The sequence below is a fragment of the Calonectris borealis genome, chromosome 14 (genome assembly GCF_964195595.1).
Source record: "Calonectris borealis chromosome 14, bCalBor7.hap1.2, whole genome shotgun sequence".
In the NCBI taxonomy this organism is placed as follows: domain Eukaryota; kingdom Metazoa; phylum Chordata; class Aves; order Procellariiformes; family Procellariidae; genus Calonectris; species Calonectris borealis.
Window position 1 is genome coordinate 2,751,603 of NC_134325.1, and position 20,941 is coordinate 2,772,543.

The 20,941-nt window shown below is 39.7% G+C and overlaps 1 protein-coding gene across 1 annotated transcript in view; it reads left to right on the forward strand.

The window, feature by feature from the left end:
• Positions 1-12,994: 12,994 nt before the first annotated feature.
• LOC142088446 (uncharacterized) overlaps positions 12,995-20,941 on the forward strand; it is a 48,960-nt gene continuing 41,013 nt past the window's right edge. The window contains exon 1 of the mRNA XM_075163829.1: positions 12,995-13,106. Within this exon, the coding sequence (XP_075019930.1) occupies positions 12,995-13,106 (112 nt within the window). The remainder of the gene's footprint in view (positions 13,107-20,941) is intronic.

Here is a 20,941-nt window from a genome sequence, read left to right on the forward strand (position 1 = left end):
GCAAGCTTTCCAGCAGAATACAGACATTTAGCAGAAAATTCACAAAATCTAGCTTTTTACATAAACAAAGAATAGCCCCTTACCGTGTTAGCTTATCATTGATTTATTAGATCTGCTCTTAAATCCTTTCCTGAAGAATTCCTCTATGTCACTATCTTTGCAAGAGGAACAGTGGGCTTGAGGGAAAAGGAGGAATGCCACCAAAAAGCATATGAACTTCAGTCAGCCATCAGACTACACGGATTCTCATGTGCTTTTCCACCAGTGCAAGAACTCACCCATGAAAGGAAGCCCTTCCATAGCAGTGGGCAACCAAGGCCTCAGTTATATCTGTGTAAAACCAGCACTGTCACTCCTGAATCACACCCTGGAAAACAGAGGAGACTTCTGTGAGATCACCAAAAAAGCCAGGTAGCAGAGGGAACACAATAAAAAAAGTGCACCTCATGGGAATACTCGATCTTACATATTGCCTTTATATGTTAAATACAGAGATTTATTTGTGCAAAAATCTGGGCCAAACCTTTGTTTATACTGAAACTCCTACAAGTTCTCCTGTGACACAACTGCACTATAAAATCTATTTAAATCATCGGCCACTTATTTGGCACAAGGAAGACTTCAGCTGATTAAGACTACATGATCTACCCTAATTCGCCCCTCCAGGCTCGGAGTATACCGCAGGGACAGGGCGAAGAATAGCTTAAGTCTGCTCAACTCCTGCGAACCTCAGAAAGCTCGTGAGTTCTTCTGCCTCAGTATCAAAGAAGCCATTTTTGCGTTCCCAAAGCAGAAATTCACAGAAAACAGCAACCCCAAGCCACAAGGCCATCAAAGCTAGCCTGCGCTCCAAGAGACACAGAAAAACCTGTCAGCATTACACTGACGTAAATACAGTGGATATGATATTAGCAGGATCTCAATTTACCTCACAGGAAAATACAAATATGTGCTGTGACTAATCTCTGAGACTTTCAGGAAACTACAAAAATGGCTTGGAGACTCTTTTTTACAGTTCATCCGCCCCAGCTGAAAAAATTAGTGGACATTCCAAATGCCTCAGTAAGCACACCTCACTTATCTAATTGAGGAAGCACATTTGAGCAACACACAAGGGTTAGAAATAAATAAATAGACAAAATTTACCAGAGAGAGACGGAGACTTTCTCCCACCTTGGTTCACTCATTCTGGTATGGTCATACTGGTGTTATTCCATCATTTTTCTAGCACACATGACAAGAGCATCAGGCCTTGGTATGCTGGGAATCAAATACAAAGCAGACCATGAGGATTATGATCTTTCTTGCATTTATAGCAACGATAGCAACGATAAAGAAGGGGCCATCTTTCTAAAGGTAGGTTTATTTTTCCAAGTTGTCAATTCACTTTAAGTGATTTGAGATTAATCCGATCTGGCGACGCGGCCAAGCTAAGCATTCGGAAACTGCCTGTAATAAAGCTGCCCAGTAGCGAATTGCTTCAACCCTGGCGACTATGTTTTTTAAAAGCTTATATCAAAGATAGAACTAATGCAATGCATTGCAAATGATTTCTCACACATAATTTAGTGACAAATGCCATTAAATAATAAAGAATCAAACCACACTGTGCCCCTCACAATTCTCTGAAAACTCCTTTTACGAGGGCTCAGAGTAAACAGTACAGGGTTTATCTGAATGTGCCACATCCATGATGTAAGAGCATTTTGGGAGGGAGGAAAGAGAACAACCACCCGCTGCCTTCAGAGAGCTTTTCCTACTCAAAACACCACCACGGCTGTCACAAACCGTTGAAGGTAATGCTGCAAAAAGGTGGCAGCGCAGGAGCTGTGAGGGGCCGGGCAGAAGGACATTGTGTCCTTCCCATGGCCTAACCCAAAACTCACCTAGCTCCAGGAGTATCCTCTTGAGAAATGTTGAGAAATACAACAGAGAGAGGACCTCCTTCCCCAGGTGGCCTTCAGGTACGCCATCTTAAATCTACAGGGCCGCTGTGGGACGTGGAGCGCCAGCAGCAGGAAAGGCCTTGCTCCTGGATAGCTGGCAGCTGAGCAGCTACGATGGCCGGCCTGAGGCGTGCCACGCTCTCTGCCTGTCATCGAGGCTGGGTAAAGCCCCCGGGGATGATGTCCACCCACATGCGAGGTGTCACCTGCCTCACAGAGAAAGCGCAGCCCTTGGCGGGCATAGTTTACCTCAGCGCAGCCCCGCGGACAGAGGGGTGACCGGCACCACCCAGGCAGGGCCCTGCACCACACACGGAGGGCGCCTGCAGCTCCAGGGACAGCAATTCACCATCATCGCCACTTCTTCATGAGACAGGCAGCGAGGTATGTACCTGCAGCGCGGTACTCCTCTTTGGGAAACCTATTCTGAGAGGACTTGGCAAGTTTGCTGCATTTCTGCTGCTGGGACTGCAACCAAAACTGTGCCTGAAAGGCCTGGGACTTTTTTCCCCTTTCTTTTAATTGTTCCTTCTTTTTTTTTTTTTCCCTGACAGAAATTCGGGGTGGAACAACACCATCCCCTTGTGCAAGCAGGCACCACAAACGAAATCACAGGCTTTCTACCCTGAAACGACTTACTGGAGCACAAGTTAACCTGCCTCAGCAAGGTAACCCATTAACTCATACCTGAGATTACATGTAAAGGGTGGGAAAAGTGCTGATGGGGAACTGCCCCCCAAGGCGCCCCAGGCCCTGGTAGGGCTGCCCTGGCCCTGCTGCAGCCCCAGGGCCAGGCTCCCTCGGCCGCTGCAGCCAGGCAATGCCCTGGATCCCTCCTACATCCTCTGTGGCAAAGCACACACCATGTGGTATTTATACAGGTGGTATAAATACACAGTATTTATACACAGGTGAAGAAAGCAACCTACCCCACCATTCTCCGCAAGTCCAGTTTCTGACGTCACTGGGGTTTGGTACAGTTTTAGCTTTTTTAAAAGGTTAAAAGCGAGACAGAGAAAAATATCTCCAGCTGGTTTTTGAAAGTATGTCCTTTTTCCAACCTCTTTGTTTTTATCAGCAAGTTTTGCTGGGTGATCCTGGTTGCCTGGCACAGCAAAGTTGCATAGGTACTGCATTTTAGAGCCATCTGCCTGCCTTAGCAGATGCTCCCCTGTCTCTGCCTGGTGCACATTTCTGCGCTGTTCACAGGCCTCCAGGCAAGGCTGAGGATTCTGTTAGTTTAGACAATGAGCTGAATCAGGACAATACAGGAAAGGCTCAAAGTTGTACATATTCCTCTCCGTAAGGTGTGCCAAGCTATGTTCTGGCACTGCTGAGAATCTGATGTGTCATACCAATGACATATCCTGACTGCAAAAGTAATGACTGTCAGGATCAAACAGGTCGTTTACAAGGAAACAGCGGAATTATGTATGCAAGGACAGTCTGTTTGCCACCTTACGAAAAGAGCAATTCTATCCTTGCTTATATTTCTTGAGGCTATGTCTGTCTTGTTATTTATTCTCTGTTTCATTCTTAATATCCATTGTATCATGCAGCTTAATGCATATTTGTACTGATGATTTTGTTGCATTTCTTCTGTTACATGATACAGGCTACTGACTGTTTCATTCTGTTTACTGACAAGTATATGTTTTCTTAAAGTTTCGAAATGCGTATTTTAAGCATATTATTTTTTAAAATACTAACGTGTATTTATATTTTAAATAACAACCATAAGCTTTCACTTTTCTGAAGAAATTATGTTATTAGTCTCCAGGAAATATAGCTAGCTGCTTTCAGAATGACACAGGAAGTTTCACAGCTGTGTATTTGATTTATTCAATCAAATCAAATCAACCTATCAGCAATTGCATAGATGATCATTGGTTTATATTATCAGACTTGAACTTCTGTACAATATAATAGCAAACAGAGTGTTTTGCTTGAAGCAACAGGTTATTTTGTTCCTTTCTCCCAAAAAGTTGTGTTTCACCTAGGATGTTACTCGGATATTTCAGCTGTGTTAGGCAATATGCATTGATATATATATATGAACTCTCACGTTAAGAGTACTTCCTGTGGTTAGAGCACAAGGATCCCGAAGGGGAAAGGATCTACAGGGAAACTGCAGATTTGTTGTCTATTGTTGTTTGCTATTTCAACCAAACTTTTCCTTTTATTTTCAGTAATCAATCTGTAGCTACTTGTACCATTACTTCTCTGAATCTATCCAGCCTTCTCTCTCTCAAATGAAGGTCATAGGTAATATAAAGTTTGTGGGTAGAGACAAAGTTTTATTGGCTCAGCTGGCATAATTAGAAAAATTAGGCAAGCTTTTTGGCACAGAAGCCCTCCAGTCAGCTTCAAAAAAAAGTGACTAAGTATTTCGCCATCAGAGAGTTATTTCTTAGGTAAGTCTACCTAAGGAAGTGTGAAATCCAGCCAAATCCTACTCTCCTAGCCCATTCAGCTGAAGCCAGGAGGACTGGATTTGTACAGTCAGGACAGAATTTGGCCCACAGTCAGCTTCAGGAAAACATTTGCATCGTTGACACTTGAAGAAAAATCCTGCATTATTTTAGCGATACGTATAAAGGCTTGCTTTCTCCATGTACTTCTATTCCACTATAGACACACTAAACAATTAGTACTACTACTGTAATATATATATATGTTACTAGATGTAAAAAGGACTTGTAGGACTCACTCCCACTAGCTGTACTGGTGCAACGTTGTTTTTTTACTTCGAGTAGAGCATACTGTAGTGTTACATTTACATGTCTCTACACTGCATATAAGACACACACATATGCAACAACCATTAGACAAATTCTAAACAAGCAGTCAGTATTTTACCTGTAAACACATCCCAGCAAGGCTCCTAGGTCTGGAGGGATTGTTCCCAGCAGAAAGGATTGGTCCCTCTGGTATTAACTTTGGTGTGTTTGGGACAGTGGTGATTGCTTGTTTTACTGAATCTGGTTTCATGGTAGGTTGTTTCAGGGTCCTTCACTTCTATCCATGCGTGTGACATCATTAGTTGCTGGTAGCAGACAAAGTCCTCCTTCTAACTGGAAAAACTGCTTTGCCCTTGAGTTCTGCAAAGGTTGGGAGTAGTTGTCATTTTATCCCTGATAATAAATCTCCTATTCATTTTGACAAAGGCTTAGATATTTAACAGGCGTCACACAAACTGAATCCATACAGAGCAAACAGTCAGACAGAGACTGCCATTGTGGATGAGTTGTATTACCTTCAGCCTTGTGCCTAAAAATGTCCTTGAGGTGTGGTCTTGGCTCTACCCCAACACAATGCACATGTTGACAGATCAGAGCCTTGTAAAATAATTGCTGGTAGATAAAGTAAATCGCCATCAAAAATGTACTCTGATTAAAAGATCAATATAAGTAATCCAGACACTCTGTTTGGAAGCCATGTGAAGGCTACAGAACAAGGACTGGGAGTTTTGGTTGAAATATTTCTGTAAAAATCATGCAACAGCATGAGTAACATTCCTTTATAGGGGGGAATGAGTAGCAAGAAAAGGGTGATCCTATTCTGTCTACTCTCTCTCCCTCTGTTTTTTCTTCTTTTTCCCCCTCCACTGTCTGTTGTTTTCTTCTAGTTTTCTGATTGCATTTCATTACGAACATTTCCATTTGGGGGCTGTGGGGTACTGGTTCTTACCTGTCAACTCAGCAACATTTTCGAGTATTTATGAAACTCTAAACTCATGAATAGCTGTGTTGGAACAACTGGGATTACTTAAGTCTGTAAAGTCAGATTCCACTTAATACCCAATTCCATTCCTCATACTTATTCAGAAAGGTAGTTTAAGAACATATGCATTTCAGAATAAACTAAATGCCTGCTTTGGCATTAATGTTACCCTAAAAGCTAAGAACCCCACTCACATGGACCAGGGTTTTCCTGTGCTAGGCACTATAATATATTATGGTCTGAAGCAATTCTTTGAAATATGCACATACATGGTTTGCCAAACTAGATTAGAATTTCATTTTGTTTACATCTCTCTGAATTGTCCTATTATTATTTATCTAGATATTTATTAAGCCATGGTGGTGTTTGTAGTAGAATGGCATAGAATTACTCTCTGCTGCACTGTACAAACATGAAACGTGAGAATTCTTAGAGATAAAAGGTAATACAAAGACACGGAAGAGAGGAGAGGGAGAACAGTAAGAGACATCTAAGGTTACCTATGCTATTTATGAAGCTTAAAGGAAAGTCAGCTGCTTGAAACTGGGATTTTGCTAGTTATTACCGTAGTAGTGTGGCCCCTGCTCTGCTAGTTTTAGGACAGTAGTCACAGTGTGCATGGAGTGAACAGTAGTCATCAGAGGGGAGGGATCAAAGCTGACTAGGGACAGAAACTTTTCTTAAACTCCAGCAAGCAATGTCATTTAAAGGAGACTCTGAGATACAAGGATGTCCGCGCACCACCTCCAAGACAAATAAAATTCAGAAGCATGACGTCCTTTCCATGGCTTGCGCAGAACAGTACAGAAAGGAATTCTTTATACCAAGTTTAACTCTTTCAGTCACAAAGCCCAGCCAGTATCGTTAGCTGTGTTTAATTTACTTTATGTTCAGCATCTGGAGGTACAAATACTTATACTATCCCATTCATTTTTTCACTTGCTACCTCACACATTCTCAGCTTCCTCACTCATCCATACGTACCTACTTCCCTCTGACACCTCTCTGCATTCTGTCTCCTCACTCATTCTTTCTAGCTATTGTCCCTTTATGATCCCCAAGTCCCACTCTCTTCCTCTTCCCTCTCCCCCAGTCAGCGCTCCACTTTCCATCTCCCTTCGGCTTCTGTAAGGGGAAGCTGTCACACACACAGTCCAGTAGCAACAGCAAAGGGCAAAAAGAAAAGGAGCAGTGAAGAGGAAGCTCATCTGCTGGCAAGAGCTGAGCTGCAACAGAAAGTCATGAAGAGAATTAAATTGGTCAGTCTTCAAGGTCTTTTAATGTCTATTTTAAATTTGCTTCTTCTCCATACTGACCGCAACCGTGATCCATATGCCCTTTTAACTTAGTAACAACAAGAAAAACAACAACAACAAAGCCATAGAGATAGTGAACCCAAAGGCATCACATCAGGATCCCCTGAGCCACATGTTGTGGAGTGTAGGAGAGTATTCTTCAGAATTACCACTTTGTGCTTGCTCAGCTCTTTCCTTGACGCGCTATGTTGGCCACTGCCACAGATAGGGTATTGGGTTGGATGGACATTTCCTCTCATCTGCTGTGGTCATGCTTATATTAAAGGAACAGAGTGGAAGTAGTTCTCATCTGGGTAAAACCAACACCAACTTACCTACTGTTCTTGTTTTACGTTAGTGTTGGGGGAAAAAACCTCCAACATATTAGTAAAGCAAACACGTATTTATCAGAAAGGTTTCATTCTGTTTCCCAGTATCTAGTTTACATTTCTGCTGAAGTACGGAAAGATTAAGAGTTTGATTTGGCATCCATTAAATGCTTTACCACACAATAGAAATACCAGGATCTCTCTGAACTAAACGCAACACCCTAGGATGGCATCAGCAGTTGTATGAACAACTTGAATTCCGGTAAATTCAAATGAACAGTGTTTCGCTTTTCAAGTATAGTTGTCAATACATGCTTTTTAAACAGAAGCAAGATCCCCCCAAATTCCCTTATGCTGCAACATGTTGATTTGTTAAATGGTATATCAAGCAATTTATTCTCTTGCTACGTTCTGAACAGCTGGATCATTCTGATTGAAATATTTCCACCTCCTCCTTCCAAAAATACTTGGCATAAGTAGTTCAAAAGTCTGTATAATGTCAACTAAACGATTAAAAGCTTGACAAAGTCATAGCAATTGGAAAGAGGGTCTTAGCATGGAAAATGTTGTATAATCACATCTGGCAGTGCTATAAGGTAAAGATATAAGAAAGATTCAGGAACAAATCAAAACTAGAGTCGGTCATGTTCTAGCTAGTGTATAACTGATGGTTCAAGATTCATGTCAGTAGATATGGAGTCATTCAGCTTCCACGATTCTCCATTATACATTGGCTTGGGATAGGAAGCATTTTGCCAACTTAGTAAGCCAGCATGTGAAAGGATACAATCATTATCAAAATATAGTTTATTAAAGGATTAATAAAATTTGTATGAGCTTCCATAGAAGTCTCTTCATTGATTTCAGTGGGAGGTGAATAATGTTCTACATATATTAAATTCTTACCCAACTGTAAGGAATAGAAGATATCTAAGGTTAATCACTAAAATAGAAATGCAAATTCTTATGTTTTAGCAAATTAACATAATTTAAGAAAAATATGAATTTGCATAGATCTTTGTTATCACTTTCGTTATCTCGATCTCTGGACCACAGAAAAAATATCCAAAGACAGTTCTTTTCCCAAGGTGTTCTTCACTAAATCAATTCAACCTGTAAACCCACAGGAACAACTGTCCCACAGTAGCGTTCAAGAGCCATTGAATAAAAAAGTTCTGAGGAAAATGATTTTTTAAATAAGTTTTAGTGTAGAAATGACTAAATTACATGCATAAATATACTTACATTCCTTTCTCTTTATGAGCAAATATTAGCTAGAATAGTGACTAATAAGCAGGTACACCCAAAAGAACAACCATGAGAGTTTCCTGACATTCTATTCTATTCTCCTTGGTTTCAAAATATAACATACCAAACGTTTTGCTCCATTCAGAACTTTTACATGGTTTTGATCCACAAATACCCTAGCAAATAATTCTAGAGCCAGATGTCTTCTTGGGTACAGCTAATATCTCTGATGTACAGAATGAGCTCATTCAGTTCTTTCATGAGTGGTCAAACTGGAAATTCTTTCCTGAAGTCTTACTTGTCTTTGATCTTGATATATACAGGATGTTGCTTCTGTTAGGAGCAAGGTAGCACAAAATGGAAACACCCACTGGATTGTCAGGGTATATATACAGCATGCTCTCTGCTTGAGACCACCTTAGCCTTCACAATTAAGGTGTGTCTGATGTTAATCCAACAATACATTTTATTACATACAAGAGTCCCAAAAGGTTGCCTCACAGTTGACATGATTATGTTCAAACTGAATACAATGGAAAAACTCCTTAGTAACTTGAAAGGGAGCAGAAAAGAAGTCAATTTATCTCTCAAATGTATAAAATGTGCCTAGAAAGTCCTTGAGTTGGCCAAGTTTGCGACTTGAAACTTTAAACATTACTTTGAAATTATTGTTTGAAATGGCACAAATGACTGTACCAAACTCAGGGCTGCTGTGATACTGACCTGTGAAGGACAACGGGTAGATATAAGGTATAGCATATGCCTCCATGTGTCAAAAGACATGGCAGAGCAGATGTTTGGCTTCATCTGAGCATTACTCAATAGAGTCAAAGTGGGAGGTTAAACACTGTACCACTTCCACAAGTGGTACAAGAGAGGACTAGTTCCTTTGCTCAGATTAGGACAACCTGAAAGATACTTTAATTCACTCCTAGTGCCAAGATATAGCAAAGTCATTGCAGGTGGAAGAGCCCATTCCTACCCTCTGCACACTGAAATCTGGGGAAAAGGGTTAGCATTTTTAATTAGCAATTTTCAATAATTAGTGTTTTTTGCTCCAGTAGCAACCAGTATCAAGTTCCTATCATACTAGTATGTAAATGAGGAATTTGTTAGTTCCTTCTTGAGACATCTATGATAAAATTATTTTAGCCAGGCAAAAGATAGAAGGGAAATCAGATACACAGAGGAATTTTGCACATTGGCGTTCCACAAGGAAATCATAAAGTTGAAAATAAATCCAAGGACTCCTGATTCTCAGTAGACTGCCATAGCCACTTCTGTAAGAGACCATAGCCCGACCAGATTCCTCTGTTAACGATCACATTGCTACTTTGATTCTGAATTAGATCCAATTTATTTTGATATCTTTTCTAATAACATTTCTTGCAATATACGTCAAGACTCTTACTGTTAATTGTGTCCTATCCACATTCATACTCAGACATAAGCAAAAATACCCAGCTTTTGGTTCCTAAGTACTTTGAATGAGTTTCAAGTGGTTTGAAACAGTTCATCTGCTTTACATACCCCATCAACAGATGGATTGGGAGAGCTTGACAGGTTGTTTAAAACACTTCATCTTAATAGGTATATGAATTTAAATATTATGTTCTACATAGACAATGAGCTACACTATCTCAGGGTAGTGTGGGTATGGAATACCCTAAGAAACATGTAATGAAAAGATCTGTATCCTCCTTTTTTCATTATGATGGGAAATTTCAAGCACTTACATACGCAATGCTATTTAATACGCTACTTTGATATTTACTCATTACTTAGATGCTATCAAAAGAAGAGAGTTAACAGGTTTGAATAGTTACTTGAGCTACAATAAGCTGCAACTGGGAATTGTTGTTATCAGAGCTGGAAGACATGTCTTTATGGAACACAACTGTACGGCTTCTCCAATTCCTTTCCTGATATTTCCTCTTCTTTTATACCCATATTATACCCCCCTCCACTTCCCCTTTTCAGAAGGGCAAGACATGCTTCTGTAGCCAGAAATAGTGATTAAGAAGAGAGGCTGCTTCAGGAGTACATGGCAAGCGTATGTCCAAGGATCTTATTTCCACAAAGGGTCAGAAAACATAAGATTCTCTTGTGTGGAGGAGTTTATGAAGCAATAGGCAGGGTGAATACTGGAGTACAAGTAGTGGTGTTGCAGGCAACACAGGTTGAGGTTAAAAGGAAGTTGGAAGGCCATTTGATAGGACATTTAGGTGAGTACAAACAGCTTGGAGTTGCAGAGGAGGCTGTTTTCTGTCTGTGGGTAACAGTGGGATTGAAGAGTTACGCACAGGAGTGAGGGCTGCTGTAGAGTATGCAGCTGAGGTGCATGGAAACGCATCAGCAAAGAAAAAATAGAGCGGTGGAGAAAATTCACAGCAATGTGTAGCCCTTCACACTATTGCCTGCTGTTCCCTGAGAGAGAACCAACAAGCTCAGCAATGAGATGGCAGTAAGATTTTTATTCCCAGGGATTGGTTTTCATATTAAAGTCTACTCTTCCTACATAGGATGCAAACAGATCATACCTTAACCCACAAATTTGAAGATATCCTACGTGCAGTGACGTGAGTTTCATAAAGAGCCTGTGATGGGCAGGTATTTGGATGATGACCTTCAGGATCTCAGACCACCTCTTCAGCATTGTACAAATTCCTGTCTTCACTAAGCCACTTTAATACCACACTATCCGCATTTAATCTGATTCTCAAGCTTCTTATCTGTAAGCAGGGTCCCTGAGTACCTTTGGCTATGACATACAAGAATGCAAATGAGGTCAGAATCTTGCTCATTACGTTCAGAAAGTTGCAAGAATAGTTTTTACTGTTCTTTGCAATGTTTCTACAGAACCATTCTTGAATGTGGTCCTAAAATACAGTTGAGTTTGGATGAAATAAAATTGCTAAAGTTGTCAGTACTCCCTTCTTTACAGACGTATGCCACAGAAATGAGAAGAAATGAAGTCTGGTTAATTTCAAGTTCTCTTTGGGAATTTGAAACTAGAAGTGAAGAAACAAACCCTCTTACAGCTCTCAGGATCATCTCCTTCAGCAGTTGCAATATATTCATTAAGGTAAACTAGCAGAGCAGCATACGTGCATACACCAAAAGGTTATGATGTGCAAATAATAAATAGTATGGGTGACTTGCAGCCTCTCCCAGAGCAAAGCCTGACTGCATGAGATCCATCAACATTCTGCTTTGACTGGCCCTTAAATACCATATACAGAATGGCAATTAATTTAAACCAAGTGCGAGTTGCTTTGCGTGTTCTTTCTGTTTGTAAGGAACAATATTTAAAATTAAAGCTCACCTCAGCAGTAAAAGAATAACAGTAATTAATACACCTCTATTACCTGAAACCTTTTACTGCAACTAGGAGTCAAACAGTGCAATCGGGAAAACATCAAGATTCTTACTGTGAATTATGTCCTATCTATGTTCATACTCAGACATAGGCAGAAATACCCAGCTTTTGTTTCCTAAGTACTTTGAATGAGTTGCAATTGGTTTGAAACTCAGTTCAACTACTTTCCCTACCCGAACAGTGGCAGGCAGCACTTTGCTGTCCCATAATTCTTGCTTGGTCTTAAAATAAATGATGATGCTGCAGTCTGTAGAAATCAGAAGCTTGCTTACCCCTATTCCTGCCTAGCTTCTTTGTCTGATTAGACTGGGGCAAGAGAAATAACACCAAATTCACATCCATTCCTTGCCTCCCTTATTCTGTTTGCTGGCTGCAGAACATACTCAGAGAGCAGGTGCTGTACTCACCACCAGGCTGGACTGTGTTTTGAATGTCTGGTCCTTACTAGTGTTTTGCCAGATAACATACAGAGAGCATTGTAACAGGGTAATATAGCCACAGCTACACAGCTCGCAGCCCCTCTCCTCCATGGATATGGCAGCCCGTGTGATGTCTCATGTACAGCACGATGCCTAGGGATTCAGAAAATCCTACTTTTAGGAAGCATTTGATGAAAGATGACTATATACGGAAAAAAGGAATTAAACTACAACACCGATTCCTTGTCCCTGAGCAGACAGAAGCGCATTTAACAATATCATGGTGATTTTTAAACATTAAAGAGGAGTTCTGAAATTGAAATAGGAATGAGTAAGGAAAAGAAAGACTGAAACAGAATTGGTAGGAAGGGGAAAAGGCTTACAGGTGCTCCTACAGCATCTAGATGTGCCACGAGAAGATAAGGAGGGCTTGTAATAAGTCCCAGAAGCTCCCTCCAAAAAATTTCAAGACACAAATTTGTTATCTATAAAAGGTGTGTTTTCAGCTCATGTCCCCAAGAATTTGGAGAAATGATAGATCATAAACCACAAAAATTGATTGATTCCTATAATTGTCAAAGCTTTAGAAAGCAACTAAATTCATGATGGATAATCTTGCACAAAAGGGTGATGAAATTTTGGAGCCAGGTCGTTCATGGACCTGGTTCACTGTGGGGGTCATAAGAGTGCCAAGGCTGCAGCAAGGGAGGCAGTGGACATGTGTAGCCAGTGCAGGGGAAAAGGAGATAGCAGCAGCTCTGCCTTAGGTGGGTTTGAACTTCTTGGGAACCACGTCTTAAATAATGGGGTAGAACAGGATGTCACAGAGGAGACCAGCAGGAACCCCTGTGGTCGTCTGCACTGACCCTTGGCATCAGCCATCCCAAAACAGATGGACTCTGCTGCACATTTGGTAGCCCACAAAACTATCTATGTTGAGCTTTTATTTGCAAACTGGGCTATTCCAGGAGTTAGTCTGCGTAAGCTTCTCTCAACTTGCAGATTTGTCTTATACTCTCTATTGGTGACAGAGAGGGAAAAAGGGAGCAGAAGAGCCATGAACTGAAAACTGAGTTGTTGCATTGTTGTTTGTCTGCCCAGGATGGATGCCAGGTAACTTCCATTAATCTGAAGAATAGGGCAGACAAGGAGATAAGGGATGATAAGCTTGACTCCTTAAGCAGAAGTTCAGCTGAGCCTCTAAACTCAGTCAGCACTGCAGACAGGAGTTAAACTTAGAGCCTGGACCCCACATACAGTCCTCAGATTGAACTTAAAGTTACCTATCAATATGGACATAAACTTAATCTGTAAGCATCGAGGATATGTGCAGCACTAATGAGCATCCTCAAATCTGAACAATTTTTCATGGAACAGATGCAGAAATGACTCATCAAGTATCACTGAGAAAGGCTCACAATACAAGGAAAAATACACCAAAATGTGTTCAACAGCAGATTCTGAAGTAGGCAGAGAAATGCAAATGAAAACTTGAGAGAGCTTTGGAAAAAAAGAATCATTAACATGAGGGACTACATGCAATTACTGGGGCAGGAGAAATAATTATGCCAAGCTTGTGGAGAAGAAAAACAAAGGAAAAAACGAACTATATCTAAGTGTCCCACCAAGGATTCAAAAGGCCAGATTTGGCTCATGTATGTTATTAGTATCCCACAGAATAAGCAATTTATGAAATGAAGAAAAGATGCACAGGAAAGGCAAAAGCACAATAATATATAGGACAGTGAATGGCAAACAGATAACAAAGCATCAGTGGCAATATTAGCCCAGAAAGGCATACTCAGTACTATACAGAGGAAGAAAACAAAACAGAAATCCAGCCAGATAAACCAAATGAGAGCTATAAACACCATTCTAACACTGTGAGAACCAAGCAAATACTGAAGGTGAAAAACCTACCAGCTGAGTTTTCAGATTGCATGTACAATGGAAAAGTTGTGCTTTCCGCTGAATTAAGTTCACAATGAACCTAAGGACATTAAACCTGGTAAAAATGGTTTACCACATCTGTATATACATTTTCCCAACTTAAAAAAATAGCACCCAACAATCAAAAATACTGAGATAAGTCACCGCATGGCAGCTTTCTGGCAGCAAAGTTATTAAAAGCTTTTCCAGATGTTTTTAAATGATGGCAATTAGGTAAAAAAATTATTCAGCTGAGTACTCACATAGTTAAAGCCCAGGAGCAAGAATCACAATGAGAAAGAAATGGAGCTCACCTGGGTTATATGCTGACCATGTAGAAGTCAAGCAAGCTGTGCACTTAAGAAGAGCTAATACATTTGAAAACCAGAACACCAATGACCACATTTCATTAATTCAATTGAAGTGCTCAGAAGCCATTGTTGCCAAGGTATTAGACATGAGTTTCATTTATTTTTCTTGCATCTTTCATTCTCCTTAATTAAGGTGAGCAGAGCAAGAGCTCTTCCTTGCTCTGCTCTTCCTTGCCTGCCAACAGTTCAACTTACCAGTTACAGGCTCCTCTTCCAAATCCTTTAAAACAGAATCAAGGAAAGGGTGGACAGCACAACTGTGCACTTAAGGTGTCACTCTGTAATTAAGGAACTATGACTAATGTCACTGACAAATGAGGCAAGTTACTTCATTTCTTCTAACCTTCACTACTCTTAGCTCTCACTTGTTTTCCATTTAAACAATCTAATCTCCACAGCCAGAGTTTTCTTCCACATTCCATAGTATCTTGCATAACCAGTCCTAAAGTTACTGTAACAAACTAAAAAGCAATAACAACCGTATACAACATAGAGCTCATCTGCCCTTCACTGTAAGAGTTTAACACCCTCTCCCCATGCTTTTCACCATGAGGCTGTGTGCAACTTTGTTTCCCATGGAGAAACCTCTCTGAGATTTCTCAAGTGGTGTGATGTTATACTAAACAGAAAACAGACTGTGTCATCTATTCCAAGAACCAGAGAAAGGAGCCTATGGCCAGAGTGTGTCCACCATTTTCTTCCACAGTGGCAGTGCACGTATTTATTAGAGGGAAGTTAACAGGCCGTTGAAAAAAGGGCGGAGAGTGAGCGTGAATCCCTGCATAGGGCTGGAAAGCAAAACCCTGGTGAGTCACCTGTAGACTGATGGAAGGAAAGAACGGTTGAGGCTATCAGAGAAAGGTGAGAAAAGCATGAGCAGGACAAGCCAAGGAGAGCAGCTAAACCTCTACAGAGCTAAGTGGAAAGCATGTACTGGATCCTCTGCTTAAGTTAATGCCAACTTGGTTTACGTTAATTGCAGACTGTCATTACTTTACATTACTTTCCACACCACAATAAATATTGCCTTCTCTGACCAATCCAACTATTTATTCATTTTCCCAATTCACATGGCAAGCAAGGACTTCACAGATCTGAGGCACAATGCAGCTTCACCGAGGTCCCAGCTGTCTCTGGTTTATCATGCTTGTAAGGAGGTAGAAGTTCTCAACACTAGTGGAGTGTAATTTGAACACAGAAGCCAGATGAATTCTGGTTTCATTAATAGCCTTAATACTACCACTTCCTAACTTCTAAATGCTTGCCTTTGTGACCCTCATATTATATGATCTACTTTCAGGTGGTAATTATACTATTGATAGTATATATGATATCCACATTTTATCTGGCATTTGAAATTTTACATTAAATTGGTATAATCAATGTCTCAAATTTTGTCCCTACTTCTATGCAAGAAACCAAGAAGAAAAGGTAAAATTGGAAAGATTATATACATTGTCAAAATTATGGGTCAAATAACACATACATTGGATTTATTGTTACAAGAGGTACTTTCAGTGACCAATCCATTGGTATAGATTTTTGAATCAAGATCAAAATAGGAGTCAGAAGAATATTTGTCAGCCAGATCCTTGACTGTTGTAATGAATTTCCAATAACCTCGTATAAAATAAGCTGGTCTATATCAACTCTATAGATCTATCCTAAATTAATTTTCATGTCATTTGTCACTGAGATGTTGAGATAAGCTTCTGGGTTTCACACAGCATTAAAACTGAGAAAAACAGACAAAAATGCAGAAAAGAAACAAAAATGCTTTGATCACCTCCCTGAGCATTCCCTCCTGCAAACAAAAGTGCTTTGTTTTAGTGCCAGGCAATACCAAAACTGTGCTCCCTTAGTGGACTCCTGGTGTACATTAACAATAAAGACAGCTGCTTAATTTTCTGTTATTAAAATACTTAAAAACTTGCTTCTCGGGTTTCTGTCCCCTCATACAACTGAAAAGGAGAGCTTGCTCCTCCCTACCTACGTAGGTAGGGTCTTTTCACTGTATCATCTGGGAAACTCAAAAGTCCTCCAACTACTTCTTTTTAATCTACAAGAACCATTGGAGCAACCACCCATGTGACCAATGAACATGTTTGCTTAAACCCTTCTCTTTTTTTTCTGTGATACTCTCATCTACAGTATGATTCCTCCAGCAATCAGTAAAATCTCACAGCTTGATAGCTTTCAAAATTTCATAAGCCACCTAACAGACTGACCTGAATTTCTTCTCTACCTGTTTTGTTATGACCAATTGCACTCACTCCTTTTGGTGGAGAGGAAGGAAGAGAAAGAGCTTGTATGGTTGGATAAGCTGAACACTGGAACATCATTTGAATATCACTGCTCTCTGGAGATCAAAAATTTCAGTCTGAGCAGTAGCAATCATAACAACTCCAGAATATGTGAAATTTTGTAAAAAATATCTGAGCAACATCTTTTGAAGAACACCTTCAAATACAACTGGGGCAACCTTCTCAACAGCTATATAATACTGTGCACTGGTAAATGCTTAGTGAAGTAGCGTATTCAAGTTTGACATGCATTATTCTAGTCACAAAGAGTTATAATGAGTGAAAAGTAAAAACTGTCTTAGAAGAAGAAAGAAGTGTTTGATATTAACACTCTGCTTAACAACTCCAATAAAAAAGACATGGTAAAGGAAAAAAAACCTTGGCCCCACTGACACACCTAGTCATCCTAGGTACAGACACCCTCCTCACATTCACCAAATAAGTATCAAAAGCACTATTTGCCCCCTCAGAAAACTCCTCCCTTTATCAGTAGTCCCTTGCTCTAGTATACCCAATGGGAAAGAAGAAACTCTCTCCAAATATTTTAAAGTAACTCAAGAAGATCCTGGTATTCTGTTATTCCCCTCGTGCAGAGGTGGGTGTAACTGAGAAGGGAAGCAAGCCCTGCTACTTCTGACCATCACATGTAGCCCATTGCTAAAGGAATATGCACATTAGTTGCTGAAAGCCTAGTTTGTTGAGTGGCTTTTTTAATTGCTTAAGTGAGACTCTTGTATATTTATTTAATACAGCTAACTGGTCACGTAAACAAGATATCATTTGCCTTCTCTATGTACAGATGAATTTATATTCATTATGGGTACTGGCACAGAATAAAACAACATTCTATGGGCAGGAAATCCAGTCTTTTCTTTTTTTCCTGGTCTGCTGAAGCATGAAGATATATATCTAGGGTGTATAAACAGCTTACTACTGATTATGAAGATGTAACTTCATTAAACATCCTGGATATTTTGACAGGGAACATGTTTCATGCTATAGCAGGCCAATATGTTGACCCCAACTTTGCCATAGTAAGCTACTACTGATTTCAGTCCAAAAATCAAATCCAGATGACACTTCATAAAGGAACTGTGTTTTTATATATTTTATAATACTAAATGAGTGAGGATCTAATATATTTAGTACTAAACAAATGTGGAAATAAGGGCTGAACTGAAATAAATTGAAAAAAAAGACACAATTCAGTTCAGTAACACCTGAATGCAATATTGTACTATGCTCTCCTATTTTTTTACAGAAATATTTTTAAATTTATAGTTGTGGGGTAAGATTTTGATAAGAACGCAAGGGAATTAGGCATCCAGCTGTGATCACATTTTACAATTCTGACACCTTCCCAACTTTGTCTGCTTCCCCTGCTTCAGCAGAAATGACAAACATCAGTAGAGACTGATGAACTGAATCCTACCAGACATGCAGCCCATTTTATGCAAAGAAAGTCCTTTCTGCATCTCTACACCTCCTAGTACACTTCTCTTTTTTTTTTTTGCTCCTTCTCCTGTGGCTCCCCCACTCCAATTTTATCTCCCAGGTGCCTCTTGCTAAATCCCCTACCGAGCAGCAGCCCTCATTCCATTTCTTATGGTGAAGCTTTTTGGATCCACCAGCTACCTTCATTCTTGTAAACTGGCAGGAGGCTGACGATGAAGATGAGGGCAAATGTTACGTGTATACCAAGTGCTGGACTGTGTATCGTTTTTGCCAAACCTAGCAGTTTTGAAAGAATGGTTTCACTAACTTTGAACATTTTTGTCCATCTTTTACCATATTAAAGTAAGGTCTATTGACCTGGGAAAGAGGCAGAAATCTGCCCAGAGCAATTCATCCTACCTGTCTCAGATGCCAAGCTAAAAAAAGAAGGATAAAGTGACACGAAGTAGCAATACTGTGTATGTTTATTGAAGTATACATTCATTCCTGCTTTTGAAATTATAATCTGGTAGAACTGCAAAAAACTAATGTCCAGAAAAAAAAGTACATTAAACATTTACTGGCAAGCCTTATAGGACTGATTCGTTCCCTGTTTCTGTAATTTGTAGTCCTCATAACTCCATGGACGTGAATAGAATTACACAGGAATAATACTGAAACAATGTGATCATGCTCGCAGGCCATAATCAATTTAACATTTTTTTTCCTCCTACAAAGCTGGTGTAAGGCTGTCTGACTGCCTGAAATTACTCCTGATATTTTCTACCAGAAGGCAAAATCAGATTATGCAGAGAATTCAGAAGTAGATTTCAAGATTTAAGCTCATCTCTAATAAATGTAGGATACAGTCTAGGGGAAGCTGGCTTAATTTCCAGGTACCTAATGTTTGTCAGTGCCACACAGAAGGGTTTCCATGGCACTCAACGTGACCGTGCGATAGTACAGGACCCTTCAAGGTTATTAGTCTGTTCTTTTTACAAGAAGATTAGCTGTCCCAAGAGGCACGGAGTGACTTCCTGATGCTGGGTCCCCACATATGAAATACTCCACACCTCCTTAGACTTCAGAAGTCAGAGGGTTTTTTTGCCAAGGAGCTGCCTGGCATCAGTTACAGTATTGAAAAAACTTAGAATAGTTACCTGCATGCCATCTGCATAACTGTAAAGAAACACCAACTTAAATTTGTTCCAGGACCTGTTATTTGTGGAAGAGGAGTTGTGTTTTATTCGCAATCATGTTATGTTTCTTTATTAGACTGAACCTTAACAAAATATACGTACGTATATGTATATACTCCTCCCAAAATGCAAATACCATTGGCCAGTTGCTGAGGAAGGAAGAGCATCCTCTGTTTACCTGTTCATTTGCTAAAATCCCCCAAGCCCCACCTTTCTAGACTCTCTGAATCAATCTGGGACTGAAGCCAAAGTCACCTACTATATAAGACTGACAGAGCACCGGTGAACTACTCCTCCTGACCAACTTTGGACCCGACATCCTTGTGCCAGACTCCACTCAAGATGGGGTTTGGCAGGGGGATATGGCTACCAGAACGGGCTTTCCTGTTAGCAATTTTCTGTATCCATCAGATAGGTAAGAATCTCTCTTTCTTATTGGGAAAAGAAAAAATATTCTGATTAGATTAGAAATATATTTTAAACAACTATAGTAATTTTATTGTTTCACTTAACAGATGGTTGCATTTAAACAAGATTACTTTATATCTTTTTTTTTTCCAATTTTCATTAAATATTTAATGTCTATCTATTTACTGGACTGATTTAATTTAATATTGCCTCAAACTACTGCATATAACTACGTTTGGAAGGTAGCCTTGAAGATCAAATCAAAAAGAACCATTATTCATGTCTTAAAATATCAGTTTTCCAGTACCGCTTACACCTTACAAAAACATTTTATTCCTGTTGCATTTTTTATTAGGATTGATTATGAATGTTATGTTTTTTATGAAATTTAAAACACTGCATTTTCCAGTTGCTAGATCAAACCGCTGGTCAATCTTTTCCATATCTTGTCACCTACCAGGAGCTAATACCAGATTCCTCAAGATTTCTTGCAACTTCTTTTGCAAAAGAGACTAGAAGGGAATATTCATGTGGCAATGATTTTCAGTAACTAATTGTGCATTGATAATACGCTATGCAAAATATTTATATAAATTACTGATATTGAGTGTGAGCAGGACTGGGAGATTTATCTGACACATGCAATCCATCATTTTGCATGTTTTTTTTTCTCCTGTCAATATTATATCCATCAGGGCTGGTCTTGGCAGTTTTTATTAATATGAGTAGCCCTATTAAGTCAATGAGACCACTTAAATTGAAATTACTTGCATGAGTACAAGCTTGCTAAGTCAGTCCCATTCATATACAGAAATTACTGCCCTGTCAGCTAACATTTTTAAATCTTCAGATTGCCTATGTAAATTTATCTTGCATATTATTTTCAAGACATTGACAAGTGGAAATATAATTTTAGACTACTTTATAGCTTGTGAAATAAACACTAAAATTCTGGCAA